The 18,361-nt window shown below is 41.2% G+C and overlaps 1 protein-coding gene across 2 annotated transcripts in view; it reads left to right on the top strand.

Annotated features, from left to right (window-relative positions):
• Positions 1-9,393, top strand: part of glra4a (glycine receptor, alpha 4a) — a 31,296-nt gene extending 21,903 nt beyond the window's left edge. Inside the window, exons 5-10 of one of the 2 annotated variants that reach the window (XM_040175196.2) lie at positions 201-283; positions 2,999-3,136; positions 3,308-3,522; positions 4,684-4,833; positions 6,419-6,535; positions 8,454-9,393. In XM_040175196.2, coding sequence (XP_040031130.1) covers positions 201-283; positions 2,999-3,136; positions 3,308-3,522; positions 4,684-4,833; positions 6,419-6,535; positions 8,454-8,756 — 1,006 coding nt within the window. In that variant the 3' untranslated portion in view covers positions 8,757-9,393. The remainder of the gene's footprint in view (positions 1-200; positions 284-2,998; positions 3,137-3,307; positions 3,523-4,683; positions 4,834-6,418; positions 6,536-8,453) is intronic. The other variant, XM_040175197.2, reaches the window with a different exon arrangement.
• The last annotated feature ends 8,968 nt before the right edge of the window (positions 9,394-18,361 follow it).

Below are 18,361 nucleotides of genomic sequence, written 5' to 3' on the forward strand. Positions count from 1 at the left end.
CCAATTAGGGTTGATTCTTACTTTGGAAAACAAAGCAGCTGGTCACAGATTTATTTTCCCTTTTTTGTAATCTGTTAAACCCTCAAAGAACAAAGAGGAAGGATTGGTTTTCTTTGAGCTCCATTGTGCTTTTGGGCCTCTTTTGACATCCCTCCCATTACTTCTCTTCTCTCTTCCAATCTGTGTTTCTTCCATCTCAGGCTGACTCTTACCTTGTCCTGCCCTATGGACTTGAAGAATTTCCCAATGGACACTCAGACCTGTACAATGCAGCTTGAAAGCTGTGAGTTTTCTCCTCCTTTTTGACATCCTTGTGTCACTGTCCTCTTTTTACCTCCCCCCTTTCCTGATTTATCTCGCTATACTCTAAGAAATAGTAACTACATCATGACCATAAATGTGTGTCAAGATCTGGGAAATATGTGGAGAATATGTTGTCCGATTGCAGCTCCTGTGTTCTCCAAAACCCCAAAAAGTTTAACGGTGTGCATTTGTCTGCCACCACCTGATCTCCTGTGCGAGCTTCTGTTGATTTGCATCCACACAATTCACAAAGAACAATTGAACTGCACAGAACTCAAAGCTTCACAAATATAGCCACAATAATGGCTGATGGGGCGTAGGAAACGTTTAGAAGTTGTTGTAAATAGATCAAATGTAGGAAAGGTAGAATTCCTTTCCAGTCTTCCCTTTAGTGGAAATAGCATCTGCCCTCGTGAAACCAATTTTCAGGATATAAATAATAAAACTTTAATTTTCAGATCCCTTTTATTATATGTGACCCACCCTCTGTGCCTGGAGCTTACCTAACTGACCTAATTTCCTGTCATTGGGAGAAAATAAAAAATTAAAGTAGCAAGAGGGCGGAACCAGAAGGAGCACTCGTACCATTAAGTCCCTTCACTTTCTCAGAAGCATCTCTCGCAAATAAATGAGTCTAGCTGAACACTGAGAACTCTGCTTGCATCCGTAACAGGAGGTTTGTAGAGCTCTTTGTAGAGTAAGCAGCGGGATTTAACACAGGGACAAAACTGAAACTACCAGTTAATTATCTAGTTGATTTAGTGCACAACGTCAGACAGATCAAAACAAAAATATAATAGGATTTTACCCTTAAGGTAGAGGAGAGGACTCAGGCACACAGATATCTGCTTGAAGAGGGAGTGTGTGTGCTTATCGGTTTGTGTATCATATCACACCCCCATTAAAGGGCCTCTAGTGAGAAAACTTGGCCTTGTGTTGACAAGTGCTACTGTACACCACCCAAGGGTGGGATCACCTTGGGTGGAGCTCGATGTTAAGAGGACATATGTGTTTTACTGCCACTACAAGGTTTGGAGAAACATAAGAGAGAACCAAAAAAAAGAAAGAAAGACTAGAGTTATCGTTGGATTTCAAGGGAGTCAAGGCCAATCGGCTTTTCTGGCCTTCAGTGCCAAGGGCTTATGTCAATATATATTAATATACCAACAATACAATTCGGACAAATGAAAAGTGCCATATATGCAACTTTTACCATCACGCTTTGCCCTGTGCCATCAGCATCCACCCTCAAATACACTTTGTAACTAAAGCCAGAGGAAAAACACAAAGTACATGCATGGCTGCATTAAGATTGATTAACAGCTTTTTAATGTTAATGAAAAGAGGAGGTAACTGTTATCACTATAGCTTTCTCACATACAGCAGGGAATTTTATTTCTATTGCACCATAAACATTATGTTTTTGTACATACAGCCCCTTGCTGGTTATGGCAGGACGTGTTATTAACAATGAACGGGATCAATTATTAATAATTGACACCTTGGTTCGTTGGGTCCTAAAGGGTCCCAGTGGACATCGGTATTCTTCAGATGTGCAAGAAATTCTGTGTTGTTGCATGAGGCATGCATTTTTAATATTCTGTATGTATAATCAGGTAGCTGCAGAAAAAGTGTCACAACCATTTCAAAAGAGCAACCTTGTGTGGAAGCAGAATATTTATTGACACATCCTGAGTGGTGCACCAAAGTGTACATTCAAGAGGAAGCAAAGATTAGAGACGGGTGCTAAAAAAGGTATATATGCACTATTGTTAGTTTGTTCATTCAAATCAGCTCAGTGTGCGTTCACACATAAAGCATTTCCTACTGTCATAGGCAGATATGCTCCTCGTGTCCTTTATTCTGTAACCTTCAAGCAACCCAACAACATGACTGGAGCGGTGGTGGGTGACCTTTACTGTGACCAACATGATGGCAGAGGACAGCTGGTAGCGGGACAGATGGGCAAAACCCAAATTATATCACCACAAGATTAATTCTGTGTCTCGTTTCTGATGCATAGATGTAATGCTATGGCAACAATATCCCAATGACAATCGCATTGTAGAAAAGAAATCGGGTTAAGGAGGAGGAGCAAGAAGGACATGGATTACAGTCATCAAAATAATACACACTTGCAATGGTACACCAAGTATTTGAAATATACAGTAAAAGCATAGTTTTGGTTGAACTTACAGCAAACCAGACATGTGAAATCCTGTAATTCTTGCATTCCCCACATAGCAACAGTGTAAATCCTCGTTTTAATATCCACTTGGACAACCTTTGGTAAAATATTATAAATATGTTGAAAATGGCGTGCAGTTGCAAGTAAAACCACCTCTCTCTCTCGCTCGAAATCTCATGAGAACCTGAGCTAAAGAGTTTAATTGAACAATTACACACAACAATTAAATGTTTTGTATATTATAAAAAGGGCAAAATCATGAAATATTACTTTTTATGGAATGTTAGTGCCATAATAAGAGTGTGACACAATTTGTCTTAGATGAAGTGCATGAACAGATATATATATATATATATATATATATATATATATATATATATATATTTATATATTAGTTTGTATACAGCGTATGTGTCTTCATAGTCAATTCAATATCTTAGATTAAGTGAATATAACATTCTGTCTTACTAAATTATCCTCTCTTTTTCTGCCGTTCTCCTTTCACAGTTGGTTACACCATGAATGACTTGATCTTTGAGTGGCTGTCTGACAACCCGGTTCAGGTGGCTGATGATCTCACTCTCCCCCAGTTTGTGCTAAAGGAGGAGAATGATTTGGGCTACTGCACTAAGCATTACAACACAGGTAAATAACAAACTCCACGGATGGCGTCAAGAAACCAGCAACTTCACTTGGAAATTCCAATGTGTAACTGGGAATGCACCTTTACCATTCAGCCCGTTCTCCCAGTCACATCCCAACACTGTAAGCAACGCTAAGCAAGCCAGTTGAATGTACCGCGTCATGTATCTGCAGGCAAATTCACCTGCATTGAGGTGAAGTTCCACCTTGAACGTCAAATGGGCTACTACCTGATCCAGATGTACATCCCGTCCCTCCTCATTGTCATCCTCTCATGGGTGTCTTTCTGGATAAACATGGACGCTGCACCTGCCAGAGTGGGTCTGGGTATCACCACTGTACTGACGATGACCACGCAGAGCTCTGGTTCAAGGGCCTCGCTGCCGAAGGTGGGTCTTGGACAGTGGACAAGATGTTTGATTGCTTGAACATAGCGGAAGGTGGATTCTTTGTTTGTTTACTCAGTAAACTGATAAGCAAGAACCCAGAAATGTAGGACAGGGCTAAAAGACTTGTTGTTGTTTTTTGGGGGGGGGGAGTAATCACAGTCTGTTTTAAAATCCGAGTCCATTCATGATTTTTTGCTTATTGTGTGAAAATCAATGGAGCACACAGCATTTAAGTAATAGAAATGAATAAACATCATATGCTGTTCTTCCTCCAATAAGGAAGCAGAGAGACACAGGCATGGCATAATACTATAATATCATCAAGAAGGTTAGTGAATGAATGAAAAGGCATTCTTCTGACATTTTGCATCAACATACTTGATACCAAAAAGTGACACATAAATTGGAAATAAACAACGTTTATGAGAGACTGTATTCTACCTTCACGATGGGAAATGCCATTTTCTTATTGGCTAAAATAGGGTTTTGACAACATTCTGTTTTCTTAAATTTGCCACAAACAATTTCAAGAAAGGATATGTTAATTATGGGGATTTCGGATATTTTAATTTGAAGGATTTTAAAGAGGATTATGAAATATTCAGTACTTGTCTGTAAACCAAACAGAACTCTCTCTCAAAGCTCTTTCTCTTGCTACCCAAATATGAAAAAGAATATTTTAAACAAAGAGGACAACGATGGAAGGAAAAGGTAAATGATAACATTATTCGGCTAAACAGAACATTGTAGTAAGATTTATTTTAAAACTAGTCAGCAGGTGGTCAACATGTTACCACAGCAACAACAGACTTGTTAACACCATCAACCTAAGCCCAAAAAACGCGTGACAGCCGAAGACTGTAACATGTAAGAGACAAAAGTATCCACACAATGCAGGTTCATGGAGCGTTGCTGATCCGCTGCGACGCGTATTCGCCGTTGAATGACATAGAACCTTAAGTCTTGAGCCGTGACCCTGTCTCCTGGCTATGTGTCAACTGCCCACAAACCCACTGACTCATTGCGATTCTAGGTCCTCCCAAAGACGTGTGTCACTACGTGCCAGAGCGGAGGAATGGTTAGATCACGAAAGCGCCCACGGATTATCCGTTAGCCTCATTGATTTTCTTGTAAATTGCCGTGACCTCATCTATTTCCCAGGTGTCCTACGTGAAGGCCATCGACATTTGGATGGCGGTGTGCCTTCTGTTTGTGTTTGCCGCCCTGCTGGAATATGCAGCAGTGAATTTTGTCTCAAGGCAACACAAGGAGTTCATCAGGCTGAAGAAAAGGCAGCGGCAGCAAAGAATAGTAAGTGTAAATCACATACAAAATCAAATACATAAATCGCTGAAACAGACCGATATTGCAGCGGCATTTAAAAAGGTAGCAAGCATGAGGAAGCCTTACACACACACACACACACATAAATACACTCCAGTCCCTGTCAGCCTTTATAACATTAACTAATGCCTATTCTTATTTTTGGCTGCTGTATATCCAGGAACTGACAGCACCAACACGCTACAGCTGGCTGTCGTATCACATGAGGCAATAGTTGAGGCCCGTTCGTTTCAGTTAAGCTTGTTTCCATCAGGAGCACAACCTGTGACGAGCCCCCACCATCCTTTTCCCATCCGTCACTACATGCGTCACAGAGCAAAGCCGAACCACCAACCCTGCCCCAGTGGGATACCCTCACCCCCCATTCACAGTGCAACACGTACATTTCTGTAGTCTTAGTGAGGCACTTTGACTACATCTCTCATGCTATTGTATAACAACGTTTCGGTAAATTCTTTGAACAGACAATTAGCCAGCAACATAAATTGCTTTTGTTTTCTTGAAATACTTTTCTTAAAAAAATGTTTTGGTTACCATGTTGGAAACAATTTTCACACCAATATTATGAGTCAACCTTGTAACATGACTGCATCGCTTCATATTTTGTATCCAAACGCGCAGGAAACTTCAATTGTGGAAAGTCACACAGAAACAAAACAGTCTTAAACTTGCTTTTCCGCAGACCATCAGTGGACAAAACTGATTTTGGTTGAAAAAAAAAAAAGACGATAAGAAAAGGCCATACAGCTTGTAAGTTGCCGGATAAAAGTGTTTACAGCTGAGGGACCGTTTTGTTTGAAAATCCCATTAAACAGCTCACTGGCCAGGCAGCGTCCCAGACTCATGGGAAAGTTCCCTTGTAAAAGGCAGAAGAGTCCAGCAGATTTATCAGGCAGTGTGCCTTCCTGCATCGATGAGGGAAAGAGAGAAAAGGTCTACCCGTGTTCACATTAGTTGCACAATTACTCCCACTCAGGAGTTTTAGGGACACAAACTATCCATCTGATTGGCATTGATGCACAACTGAACGCAGAGAGAGTTTGGGATCTGATGGAGGGTACTAATCTCAGACATGGTTTATCTATGCACTTTCAGCGCTGTGATTCATAGCTCTGGCGATCTCTGAGCGTAGAATATCCGCACTGTGGAAATTTCCAAAATATGTGCTTTAACTGATAGTATTTAAATAAATGAAATGACTTAAGGGTTAGTCTTGGAAGCCATTTCCCTAAATGAACAGCCACTGATGATGCCCCATAACGTCACACTCACAGTGCCTCTTTAAAAGCTGAGAGCATCGGACTTTGAAGTCTGCATATTTAATAACTTTATGTTTGGCGTGGCGTAGGTTCATTTCTTCTTTAAATGAAGCACGGGGAGTTCTTGTTCTTTACAAAATGCTAAGAGCCACGGCCAAAACTTTTGGAGAAACTTGTGTTGAATTAATATTTTTTTGTATAGGAGACTACTAAAGTCTTGTTTTGCTACTAAAGATGAAATAAAAGGACCAATAACTCTTATTTCAATGTGTCTACCTTCCTTTTCAACGGAGGTTTTTGCAAGTCAGCCTGGCAGTGTTGAGTCGTTGCGGAAAGTGAATGACCTCCCCGGTAACAGTCAACAATCAGCCTACAGGAACCTGAATCAGCACTGCAGCGCCTGTGCCAGGGTAAAACATTTAACCCTTTGTCAAGCCTGACCTTCAACACAATTTTTGTCCATGCCTGCATTCTTCCAAATTGATTGTGTACTTTAAACATACCGTGGTATTTCTGCCACATGCTAAACCTACCTTGTGCTGATCTCGCCCCGTCACTGATGCCTGCTCCTACAGACCTTCTGCCCGTTTATACAAATATTACTAGCGTGGAATTATTGCCCTTCTTGTCCCCCCCAATGTGTATCCCGTTCAAGTCTAATCTTAAATTCAAAATGTCGTCCATTACGTTTTTCCGAGTACGTTGGCATTCACCGATGGCAAAACTGTTCATTTTAACTACACAATATGAAAAATAACAGTTATACATTTTTATCGTTGCCTTATTGACGGGACTTGGGGGAGAATGTTGACACAACTCGCATATGACAACTTTGAAGGTAGAGCAAACAACTGGTGTCCCGTTAGCTTAGCATAGCATAAAGGCAGGAAACCGGCTAGAGGAAAGTGCTTGCTTGGTTGCATCACTGGTAGTAAATCCTTGATCTACATTTCGGGAATTATGAGAATAAGGGCATTTATTAAACTATTTTGAGGGGATTTAGTTTGTTTTCAGCATTTTTGATATCTTGAAAAAGAAAATATTTTCACTGAAGAATAATTAGTCTCGGCTGATCTTGAGCCAACAAATCGCAGTGTGTAGCTGCTCCTGAGAGCACGGTAGATGATCAACTATTAGCTTTATGCTCATGTATGATTTTAGGAAAAGGTAGGAGGGATAATTAAGCTTTGCTAGAAGGGCTACAGCTCACTATCCTCTGGTTGTGTGGTGCAGTGAGTCTCTGAGGCAGCAGATCGTAACTCACGGTACGTAATAGGAAGGCAGAGGAAGATTACAGTATATTATATATTAAGTCTGTTTTAGCTAAACACCGTAGGTGCACCAAGGGAGGTGTTGACAGAGCGTTTAAAAAGCACGCTTTCAAGGCACGTCAATTACATCACGCTTTCCTCTGCTAAAGTGAATCTCTCAAATGGGCAGAGAACAGTTAGAGTTAAGCTGCATGTCTGTTGATATTCTCTTTAATAAAAAGGTACAATGTCTCATTTGCTGTCTTTGGGTGGGGGAAAGATGATAAGCATTTTCAAAGGTCTATCATTCTGCAATGTTGAAGAGCTGGAAGGCAGAGATGGAGGTTAATATTTGAATTTACTTTCAGAATAAAATTCCTTTATTCCTCTCAATGATGATGTCCTTTGATTGCTCCATGTGTCATAGAAACTTCAACAAGCTTAAAGGTTCGCTTTCCAAAACTAACACCATATCTATTGCCCCGGCACAGCTCTAAAAATCAGCTAATGTTCTAATGGCAACGACGCTGTGGGTTTGGTTCGGCGATATCAGTTGCAACCACGGTATTAGAGCACAAAAGACATTCTCTGCGCATCAAAGCATGACTCCACAATATAGCAAATAGTTGTGTTATATTGTGCTGCGAATATCACATTTAGCACCTTTGAGGAGAGCAACAGAGGCTGGTGACACTTAGTTTGTGCTTCCTGTGTATTAACAGTGCATGTGTGAAGAATTTAAAAAAGCGGTACGTCGTATAAAGACACGACAGTACTCTGAAGGTATCTTGTTTCCGTCTGTCCCTATCCAGACAAAAATAGCAGCAATTACAGGTTTACCTTATATAAATTACATTGTGTCATGGAGTTAAGTTTTTTTTTTTTTTTACATTAACATGAACCAGAGACAAACATTGTAACCCCTTAAGTCAAATGTTCATGCTTTCTTTCTTTTGTGCTGTTGCATCCCAAACGCAATTGGTAATCAGCCACGTAGAGGAAACGTAAAATGATAAAAGCTAATTTGGGTCGACAGCAAGAGGGCCAAATCTTATTTTTCCTATGCTTGATTCCACAGGAGGAGGAGCTGGTGAGGGAAAGCCGTGGTTTTTACTTCAGGGGTTATGGACTGGGCCACTGCCTGCAGAACAAGGATGGTGCCGCCGTGGAGGGAGCCGCTGTGTTCACCCCGCCGCCTCCTCTTCCACCTCCAATTACCCTGTACGATGGAGAGGTACTTCACAAGCGCTTTGTGGACCGGGCCAAGCGCATCGACACCATATCTAGAGCCATCTTTCCCTTGAGCTTCCTTATATTCAACATCTTCTACTGGTTCACCTATAAAGTGCTGCGACACGAGGACCTCCATGCAAATTTGTAGAACGCTTTCAACCGGCTCTAGTCGCTACTTCTCCCCTCGCCCTCACAACCAAAACTGCCTGTCATAATCGACATTACAATGGAGGAAAAATGTGTGGGGAGACTTATTGTCTACTGTGTAAAACCATTGCTGGAAACTGTGTGCTCAGGTGCGTCTTTGGGATCTCAGACAAAGTGATCAAGCTAAATGACCTGGTTAAGCTGCGTGGATTCACGGCCGGCGTTGGCGATGCTCTCTCGTCTCTGTCTGATACTGTCTGATTACATCAGAGACAAAACACTACTGGTACTTTTGTGGCTTCATGACCTTTGTGTGAGATGATGAGAGAAGTCGATGTTGATCCTGGCAGGATGTACTGACTTGAATTTTGACACTACTCATCTTTAAATGAATGTTTTCGAAAACTCAAAAGATAAAAAGGTCTTTTTTACACCTTTAGATTATACAGGTACAAATGGGTGCAGAGGGAGTCTGAGATTTAATACTTATTAAGTGGTGACATTTCAATTCATATTATATATAACAGTGTATAAAGTGTATATTTAAAAAATAAGCTGTTCATTTAACTGCACAAAGCACAAATATGTATTTCCTTTTGTCAAAATTTAAATAAATTGTTACTCTGCGAGGAAACTTGATATTATTTGTTGCTGAAGATTTTTATATTTATTACTTTCAAGTCGGTCAGAGTATATACATCAAACACCACCCCATCAACTCCAAATCCCAAGAGGAAAAAGGGAAAAACCTTTAACCCACAATAAAATGAATTGAAAGTTTTGCAGATGCTAAAGAAGTTCACATTTGTGGTTAAAGGTCTTGTGAAACCCTACTTGCACAATCCATCTTTGAGGAATCTGAAGGAAAATCTTGAGAAAAATAGCTGCAATTTCTTCGGACCGGCTTTGAAGGTGTGGAAATGCAAGGATCCAGTATGGGGGGGGCGGTTTGAGGGAGGGGGGCATTGCCGGCAAGGAAGGATGAATGAGTTTTTTTAATGGGAAATCCGGAGTGTTTTATCAACTAATGAGTTTGAAAGGGGCTTGGTGTTCCACCGCTAATGACAATGAATTCAGAGAGGCAGCTGGAGCCTACTGTCCTTTTGTCGGCAATCCTAATCAACTCCTCTGTATTGTACGTCTCCCCAGGTAATGAAAAAGAGTGTGTGTGTGTGTGTGCTTCCAAGCACACCTTTGTTTCCACTCTGTCCTCTCGCCATATTTATATAGATTTCTGTTTTACTGTATCCATATTATCCTTTTCAATCACAGCCTACTGAGGTGAAATGAGGGAGATTCTGTTGCAGAGGTTTATGAGCATTGGTGGCATATACGCGCAAAGGCCCAGATCGGAACGCTGGCAATGATGTGACATTTTACACACAACTAGAAAGTGAAAGAAAGTATTTATGGAGATGAATATTAGATGTAATAATGGATAGATTAATTACCTTTATCTTTGCGCTGAATGTGGGGCATATATATCCATTTGTCTTTGGAGCATAAAGAGGCGAAAGGGAGAAGCCGACTTCTCCTTCTCCTTCCCCTTGACATATTCACTCAAATGCTTAGTTTAACAGAATGTGTGCATGTCCAAATTGGCTGTTGCCCTTTAGTCAAAATGACAAAAAAAGAAAACTCTGTAAAAAAAGTTTTTCTGTAAAAAAAATTAATTGGACTTTCAAATTCATAATTTACTTTGTTAATCAATTATCTAAAATGGTTAAATTCTTAAACCTTGTACAAATGCAAAAATGAAAAGAAATTTACTTTAATGTTTTATACAGACTTGGAACCATTCTTTTTTTCTCAAAAATTGGATGAGAGCTTGAAGGAAAAGGGGGGGGGGGGGAAGCTATTGATATCCCCAACTATGTTTTCATATAATTCAATAATCACCAGGAAGAGTCAGTGCATTGCACTTAGAAGGATTCCTTCATGTCAACATGGGGCGGGGGGCTCTGCAGACAGCCCTTGTCTTTCATGAAGGTTGTACAACTCTGTTGCACATTAAACAGAGCAGGTTGTGTAGTGAGGTTCCGCTGGTTGCAATCAGCAACTTCATTAGATGCCACTTAATCCCACAGACTCCTCATTTAAGTTTTAATTTAACGCTCCTACGCTACAAATAATCATCTATGCCCTAAAACAAAAGGCAGTACCAGTAACGTCGCTTTGGTAACTTCTCGCCTCTTCCTGTCGTAGTATTGTTGCAATAATAATGAGAAAAACAGCACATTTGTGGCACTATGAGAAGCTTTCCTAAACCTGGCTGACAGGTGCAAAATAGACTCATAATTCTGAGCACATAACGCTTCCAGAAAACAGCATGTCCCCTCACAATGTGTATCATTTCAAGGACACGGAAAGATTGATGGATTACAATATTTTTAGGATCTTCACTCAGCGGAGCGGATTCACACGCCAGCTTTCATTGCACACCAAATCCCAGGAGCGTTATGTCAAATACACCCCCACAACCTGTCACAAGGGACCAGAGAATACCAGAGCTATCAGACCATCTAATTAAAAAAGAAACCAGTATCAACTCAAAAATTCATCACATTTTCAACATGACCCTGACGCTGTGGTGTGTGTTGCTGAATATTTGAAGAGTTATTGAAAGACACATTTACTCTCAAGTCATCCAATGGTGTACAACCAAAAAAAAAAAAAAACATTAGCAGGGGGAGAAAAGAGTGAACATTTGGTGTCACTGCTGGTCATTATTTCTAAGGCATGCCCTTGTTTTCTCTGGGTAACCCTCTGGATTCCCCCCCTCGTCATTTTAGCTGCGCTAAAACTGATGTGTGAGCTTTGAGAAAGCAGAAGACTTGCTGTCCCTTAGAGCCACTGGCTTCTTCTCCTTTTCAAAACTAAAATATTACAGGTGTCGGCGTGTTGTAGTGGCGAATAAAATCTCTTGCACCCATCATTAGGATATACTCCTGGCATCTGTAGGAAACTGTAGCCTGAGACGAGTGCTGGATGAAAACCGCAGCCGAGGGGAATATATTTGTTTCTTTTGACAGTGGTATAGCAGTGAGACAACGCTAGACATGTTAAATTTAAATATAGGGGTGTAAACAAAGGAAAGCGCTTGCTCCACGCAGCAGTTATGGATGTAAATCTCCCATGTGGGTCTTTACACTGTAAATACTTTGGTTTATGCCAAAAGTCCTGTCTAGCCATTGCTTTATGCTCAAATTCTACACACGCATTCATATATACACACATATTATTTTATATTTAAAAGTTATTATTCTACAGCATCCATTAAAACAAAAAAGTTTCAGTAAAACCTTGATTAACTTTTTATTTCACTTAAGCAGATCCAAAGTGTTGCTGTTACCTGATACTTTCAGTTAATAATGGAATGTAAAGCCATTGACTTTCACTACAAAATGATCCCGTTAACACCCCAGGGTAAGAAATGAGAAATGTGTGCAGTTTTGTTCAAAATTTTCTTGAACATAGAACAGATATTTCCTGTGTATTTTGTCTTTTCAAGCTTTGCTTTGAGGGCTTAAACCAAAAGATAACGGTTTGTACTCTGAGATGATGAAGAAGCGATGTTGCAACAACATTCCTGAAGCGGACTGGAGTGTGTTGGCAGGATGTTGTGGCGATAGCGACAAATTGCGAAAGCCATGAAACATTTCTGCTGCTCTTGCATCTACGGCAGCATATTTTTTGCTTTTTTTTAATGTTCCACTAGATTTATTCTCTGAATTCAAGCTTAGTAGACACTTTCTACTCTAACAACACGCCGCCAACAGACAACCTTTTAACATCAGCCAGATAGCCCATGTAAGCACAAAGCAAAGGACGCTGAGAAGAGTTGACAAGCCCGGTTTGTCCACCCAATTTGCAGGACTCAAGAAGGTTGATGTTCCAGTGTGATTATTCCTCATAGCAGGTCAGATTAGCACCCACGCTGCTCAATTTATAACCCTTTTCTCACCTTGAATTACATCTAGAAATCAAAGTTTCTTAATTTTGTCCACCCTTTTTGTCCAATTTGAATAATGAAAACATTTATCTTCAAAATGACATTTTTAGAAAACAGCAGGGGGAGCAGCAGTGGAAAAACTCCCCTTTGTGCATATTCACATGGAAAATACTGTGTGGATTCATTTCAACTAATCCCTTAGCCACGCTTCAACAGTTCTGTAATTCCAACATCCGAGAGCTTCCCCACAGCTGGGAAGGCAGCAGCTCGGGGGTTTATGTGGATAATGGTTGGAGACCTATAGGTGCACTGCATTTGTGTGCGAACAGGGCAAACAAGGAATTAGCCCCTTCCCTACCGGAATTATGTCCCTCACTTTATTAGATATTCTGAATTTCTTGGAGAGAGGTGGAGCTTGAATGAAGATGGAATTAGGTAGGAGAGCAAGATGCCAGAACATCTGCAAGGGCTCCCATTTGGAGCAGCAAACCGGATGTTAAAGCAGGTATTCATTAAACTGGATTAAAAAGGGTAAAGTGCAAAACATTTAGCGGGATTAATTGGCACAAATGGAATATAATAATCAAGAAGCTTTACTTTGAATAAGTATTTGTATCATTCTCTTAGTGACAAATTGACTAAAAATTGAATTTCTTCTTTCAAAACGCTGTCATTTTCTCCTCCCTCCTTCATTTCCTTTGCCCCTCATTTCCTTTCCCCTCTTTCTCCAGAGTAGATGCAGTGAAAAAGTAGGTACAGCCTGGAAAAGGACACGCACGCGTCTTTATGTACGGACACGTGTGCTGCCTTGCTGAGTTGATCAGCACTGTTTCCAGCCCATGTCCTCTTTGCACTGGCTGCTATTTAAGTAAACAGGGAATTTTCTTTTCCTCCTTTTCTGTCCTGTCCATCAGACTCGACACTATCTCTGGTTAATGCCCGAGAAAGCAAGGGAGGGAGACAGCTCGCAGCCTTTTCCCTCCGCCGTTCTGACACCGATTCAGCGCCGGAGGTTGTCTGGGAGAGGTGAGCCAGGAGGGGAAATAATTATTTCCTTGGGAGACAATGCGTGTAGCTGCAGAGCGTGCACGTATGAGTGGGTGCGGGCTGGTGTGTTTGAGACAGCTAAATGTCTCCTTGGATTCTCACCGGAGACAGAAAATAAAGAGGAAGAGAGACAAAAATGTTCTTTCACTGGCTTTCAAAAAGCGACCAAAACTTTAATTACTTTTAACTCTGACAACAACACCACCACATGTTGGTCGTTTGCTTGTGTTGAAAAGATTTCAATATCATGATTTACATGGACGTGAATGAACTGCAGGAAGAAATGTCGATTTGAATTTCCCTTTTTTTTAAACTCAAGGAACTATTTATTGCAATAAACAGAGGAGAAAAATCTCGGTATCAGAAAACAGCTGAAGCCAAAAGGCTGCAGACACACTTTTAACATCAACTCAAAACTGCTCCCATATGTGGTAGTATGTGTGTGTGTGTGGGAGATTATATATATATATATATATATATATAAAATTGATAGAGGTATATGTATAGAGGTAGCACATCCTTTGACAATTCAAAAAGGTCATTTTCTTCTGTGCTAATTAAAAGTCGAGCGGGGGAAAAGAGCCTTTGTTAAATAACACATATCCCGGAGAATGTCGTAGACAGCATGATAATGAATGCCTGTGATGTCCCCTAAGGTTAGCCTTTTCTTCTTCATCTTGCTTGTTTTCACTGGCAGGTCAAAAGCCAGGCTGAACCTGCAGGACCCTGTCAGTCTGCTAATTCTACTACTTCCTTTTTGCTCTGAGTTAACATGCAAGCAGAGGCTGACCTTTTACACCTTATGCATCATTTATAAATATAGTTTTTAAATGAAGGGTCCAGTCAGAAATGAAATGACCATACACTGCACTTTGTATTGCAACATTTAAAATATATGGTTTAATATATATGGTCTCGGAAATATAATTGTTTTGTACGTAGGTTTAGGGTTTCTATGAGTTTCAGTGGGGTCAGAGGGTTTGCTGGTATGCATTCAATCGTTTTAGAAAAGATAGACTTTACTCATCTCATTCTACAATTTAGCTGAGGAGATAAATACTGAGAAAACCAGACAGGAATGCTAGCTGGTATACTGTACAGATGTAACACCTGGCATTCAAAAAAATCTAAATATGAGAAGAGAAGCTATTCAAAAAAGGGGGAAATTGACCGACCAGTTATTAATAAATGATCACACTTTCTCCCCAGTACTTCCCACCCATGATGGCATTTCAGCTCAATCACATGCCTCTGGCCCATAATCATGGTGAGGTGACAGCTGCACTAGAGGCGTTTTCACTCGCTCTCCTGAAGCGATGTGATTACTGAGAGTGTGGCAGTAGGTCCTCCATGACCGGCCCTGCTGCCCTCCTATCTGATCCCTCACTGCTGGTCTCCCCCTTCCAGCTGAGGCAGGTGATCTGATGCTGCTAAAAGGAAACAAGCGAGGGGTGACCTCGTTTTTTTATTTCTGCTTAAATTGTGTCATGTGCCTCCAGCTCCTGCACAGATTCTCTTTTTTTCATCGAGCAAAGAACATAAAAACACAGGACTGCTTTAGTTTAATAGTTTGAAAATTCATTTTTAGCCGATGCTGCATTTGTAGATGCATTCAAATTGATCTGATCAGCCATTGAGGAGGCCGTTTAGAGAGTGCAGTAGAGCGGTAACACACGCAGTGGTAGTGCTAGATGTAAAGTAGACTTGCATGGGTTTATCGTGACAGCCCTAACCTCTTTTTGGGACGGACACTGGCAGTATAAAATACTCTTTGAGTAGATAGTCTCCAGCGTGTCTGTGGCCATGAACATCTTTGAGACATGTCGAGGGCTCACCCGCCTCGGGAGGTGAGCAGGTGATGCGTTACCTTCCAGATTGAGTAGTAACGTCACTGATGGAGCGGCCATTGATCCTGTAAGACTTTGGCTTTGTGATCGAGTGCGTTGGCATCAGCCACTGGACCGTAGCAGCCTCTTTAAACGAGACACCTGACAGAAACATCTTAGTCAGGATGTACATAAAGTTTTACATTTTAAAACAGGTGAGGCCGAAAGTCATTCTTGCAGCTCTCGTAGGTGTCAAATTTAGTAAATTACCCTTTGAGCAGTAACCCAACAACTCAAAAACATAAACTTCACATTTTCGAGAATGAACACAAAATGTCCAAACGAGCAAATCCAAACTCCATTGAATCGAATCATCAAATGAGGAGTCCAGATATGGTCCGATTGACATGCGAGGAGATATTTGTAGGTGTGTGTTTGTGTTTGGGATTGAATACGGGATGTCTGGAGAAGGGTTTTCAGTAGGGACTTAACTTTCTTCAACGGCGATGAAGCCCAGTTGTCCACGTCAGTCAAACGATGGCCACAGAAGTCTTTTCCTGCTGCCTCCTCTGGGGATCTGATGACCTTTTCCGATACTTTGTTCTGCATTGATCCTCCAGCCGGTTCTCTGACTCTTGTAGTGTTAATCAATTTGATATAGTTCTACTGTCTTAATCCTGTTTCATTCCTCTCTCTCTGCCACGCAGCCTCTGATAGTTGAGTATTTTCCACCTTTCCCTACCTCACAGGTGTGCTTAATTTAGGCCCTTCCCTTTCCCCACCCCCTTTTCCTGAGGAGGACAAGGGCCAGTCTGTGCACTCTGTTACAGGTTACAATGGAGAGCTTTATAGACAGTGCAAGGTGTTCTTTAGATTAGCCTATTTATAGTTAACAAGCACAGTGCATCACTTTTAAATGGTTTATCCATACAATATTTATTCATATAATCATTCAATACTTAATTTTAGCGAAAATGATTAACATTGTCTTGTTCCTTCAAAAGCTGATTGTCTAGACCCCAGCAAACAGAACACATCCATTAAGTCTTGTTGCCTTGGAAACAAAGGGCCTGCTGGGAAGCCGAGAGTGAATAATAATCTGTGAGATGTGGGGAATTGGAGGGGAGGCAACCGACCTACACGGGCTGAATCAGGAAGGTGAGTGTGTGCTCACAAATGTGTTTTATGTGTGCATACACAATGCACATTGCAAATGCTCGAGTTGGAGCGAGAGGATTTCGGACTTTAAAGAAGAAGCACCAGGATGAACACCAGCGAGTTGAGCTTGTGTGCTCTTCCTGCACCTTTTATTCCCGCCCTGCCTATCCGCTCTAAAACTCCCAGAGTTCCAGTCCCTGCAAGACTCCAAAAATAAACACTGCATCTATCTTAGTTACGTTTGTGTTGGGCTTTTTGCATGACAACACTCGAGCTGGACTCAAGCTGAGAAAGACGAGACTCAGCAGGAGATGCTCAGCGTGTGGCACCACACCCTTTTATTTACTCCCCGCTCCCTGCTGAGTAATGGCCTGTCCCATCCAGTTATCCCACCGCCACACACACCGCACAAAATGTGTCACTGTACAAACTTGCGTTTTTTTCCATCGCAAGCCATCGCCCGTGATATATACAGTAGATAACAAATGTGTAGTTGACTGTCATACAATGTCCTTACCCAAGGCTATTTGTAAACCCCACTGTGAGTGCTGAGAGCTTTTCCTATGAGGGGCCGTTTGGGACTTAACTATTGAAATGCTGTCGCGCACACTACTGAGACGCTTACACACACATACATACTGTGTAAACCATATGAGAAACACACGCGCATACATATATGCTGCTGTGTCATATAGACAAAGATGAAACAAATCCAATAGTCCACTTCAGTAACAAACAACAGGTCGACAACGTTAGCGACTAGCCAGCGAACACAGTGGCAGCTGTAACCAACTAACGAGACAAACAGTCTCCTCGGAGGTTACTGTGAAATGTGTTTGGACTAAAATGTTGCAAAGCATTTGTAAAACCTAAAAAAAATTTAAAAGTATTGGTGCATTTCTACTAGAGTCTGTTAAAGCCATTCAGCACTAACCAGGTTTCATCAGTTTAATCCCCCGGGGCGTTCTGAAGGCTTGTGTAACATGCTTTGTCGTGGGTTAAATATATTAGAGACGAGTGGAAACTAGTCCAAGCCTCTCCGGACGTCTCCGCTGCACAAACAGACGATGGACTAAATGATATGTCAACCAGCCAAGAAGAATCACCATCACAGATGACGAAGACCTCAATGAGACTAAAAGACAACTGCTATCTGTCAAATACAACAATTCTGCCTGCTGCTTCAGGAGCCTGACAGGTGAACGTGTGAGTAGTTATGTGGCTGACAGACAAAACGAGCCAATTCATGTTCGACTTTCACTGGAAAACATGTTTCTCCCTTTTTATATATCAAGGAATCTTCCAACTATTGTGGAAGTGTGGTTTAATTTCAAAGTTGTTGTGCAGAGTTGTCCTCCTTTAACTTTAAGTTAGCTTCATCTTTATCTCTGATTGGACCAACTAAAAAAACAACCTTCGTATATTACCTTTGTGCCTTAGCAGGGTAAAGAGGTAGGATTCTTTACATGCAGTTGTGCTGAATAAATCGCTGTGAAGCCAAACCGGCCGGGCTTATTCAGCATCCCCAAGTATCTGGGCATGTCTGTGTTGTTTAGACAGTTTTAAATGTTTTAATAACATGAGATGAATCATGATGACCCATGTTAATGTGCCCACTCTAAT

The sequence above is a fragment of the Gasterosteus aculeatus genome, chromosome 4 (assembly GCF_964276395.1).
Source record: "Gasterosteus aculeatus chromosome 4, fGasAcu3.hap1.1, whole genome shotgun sequence".
In the NCBI taxonomy this organism is placed as follows: domain Eukaryota; kingdom Metazoa; phylum Chordata; class Actinopteri; order Perciformes; family Gasterosteidae; genus Gasterosteus; species Gasterosteus aculeatus.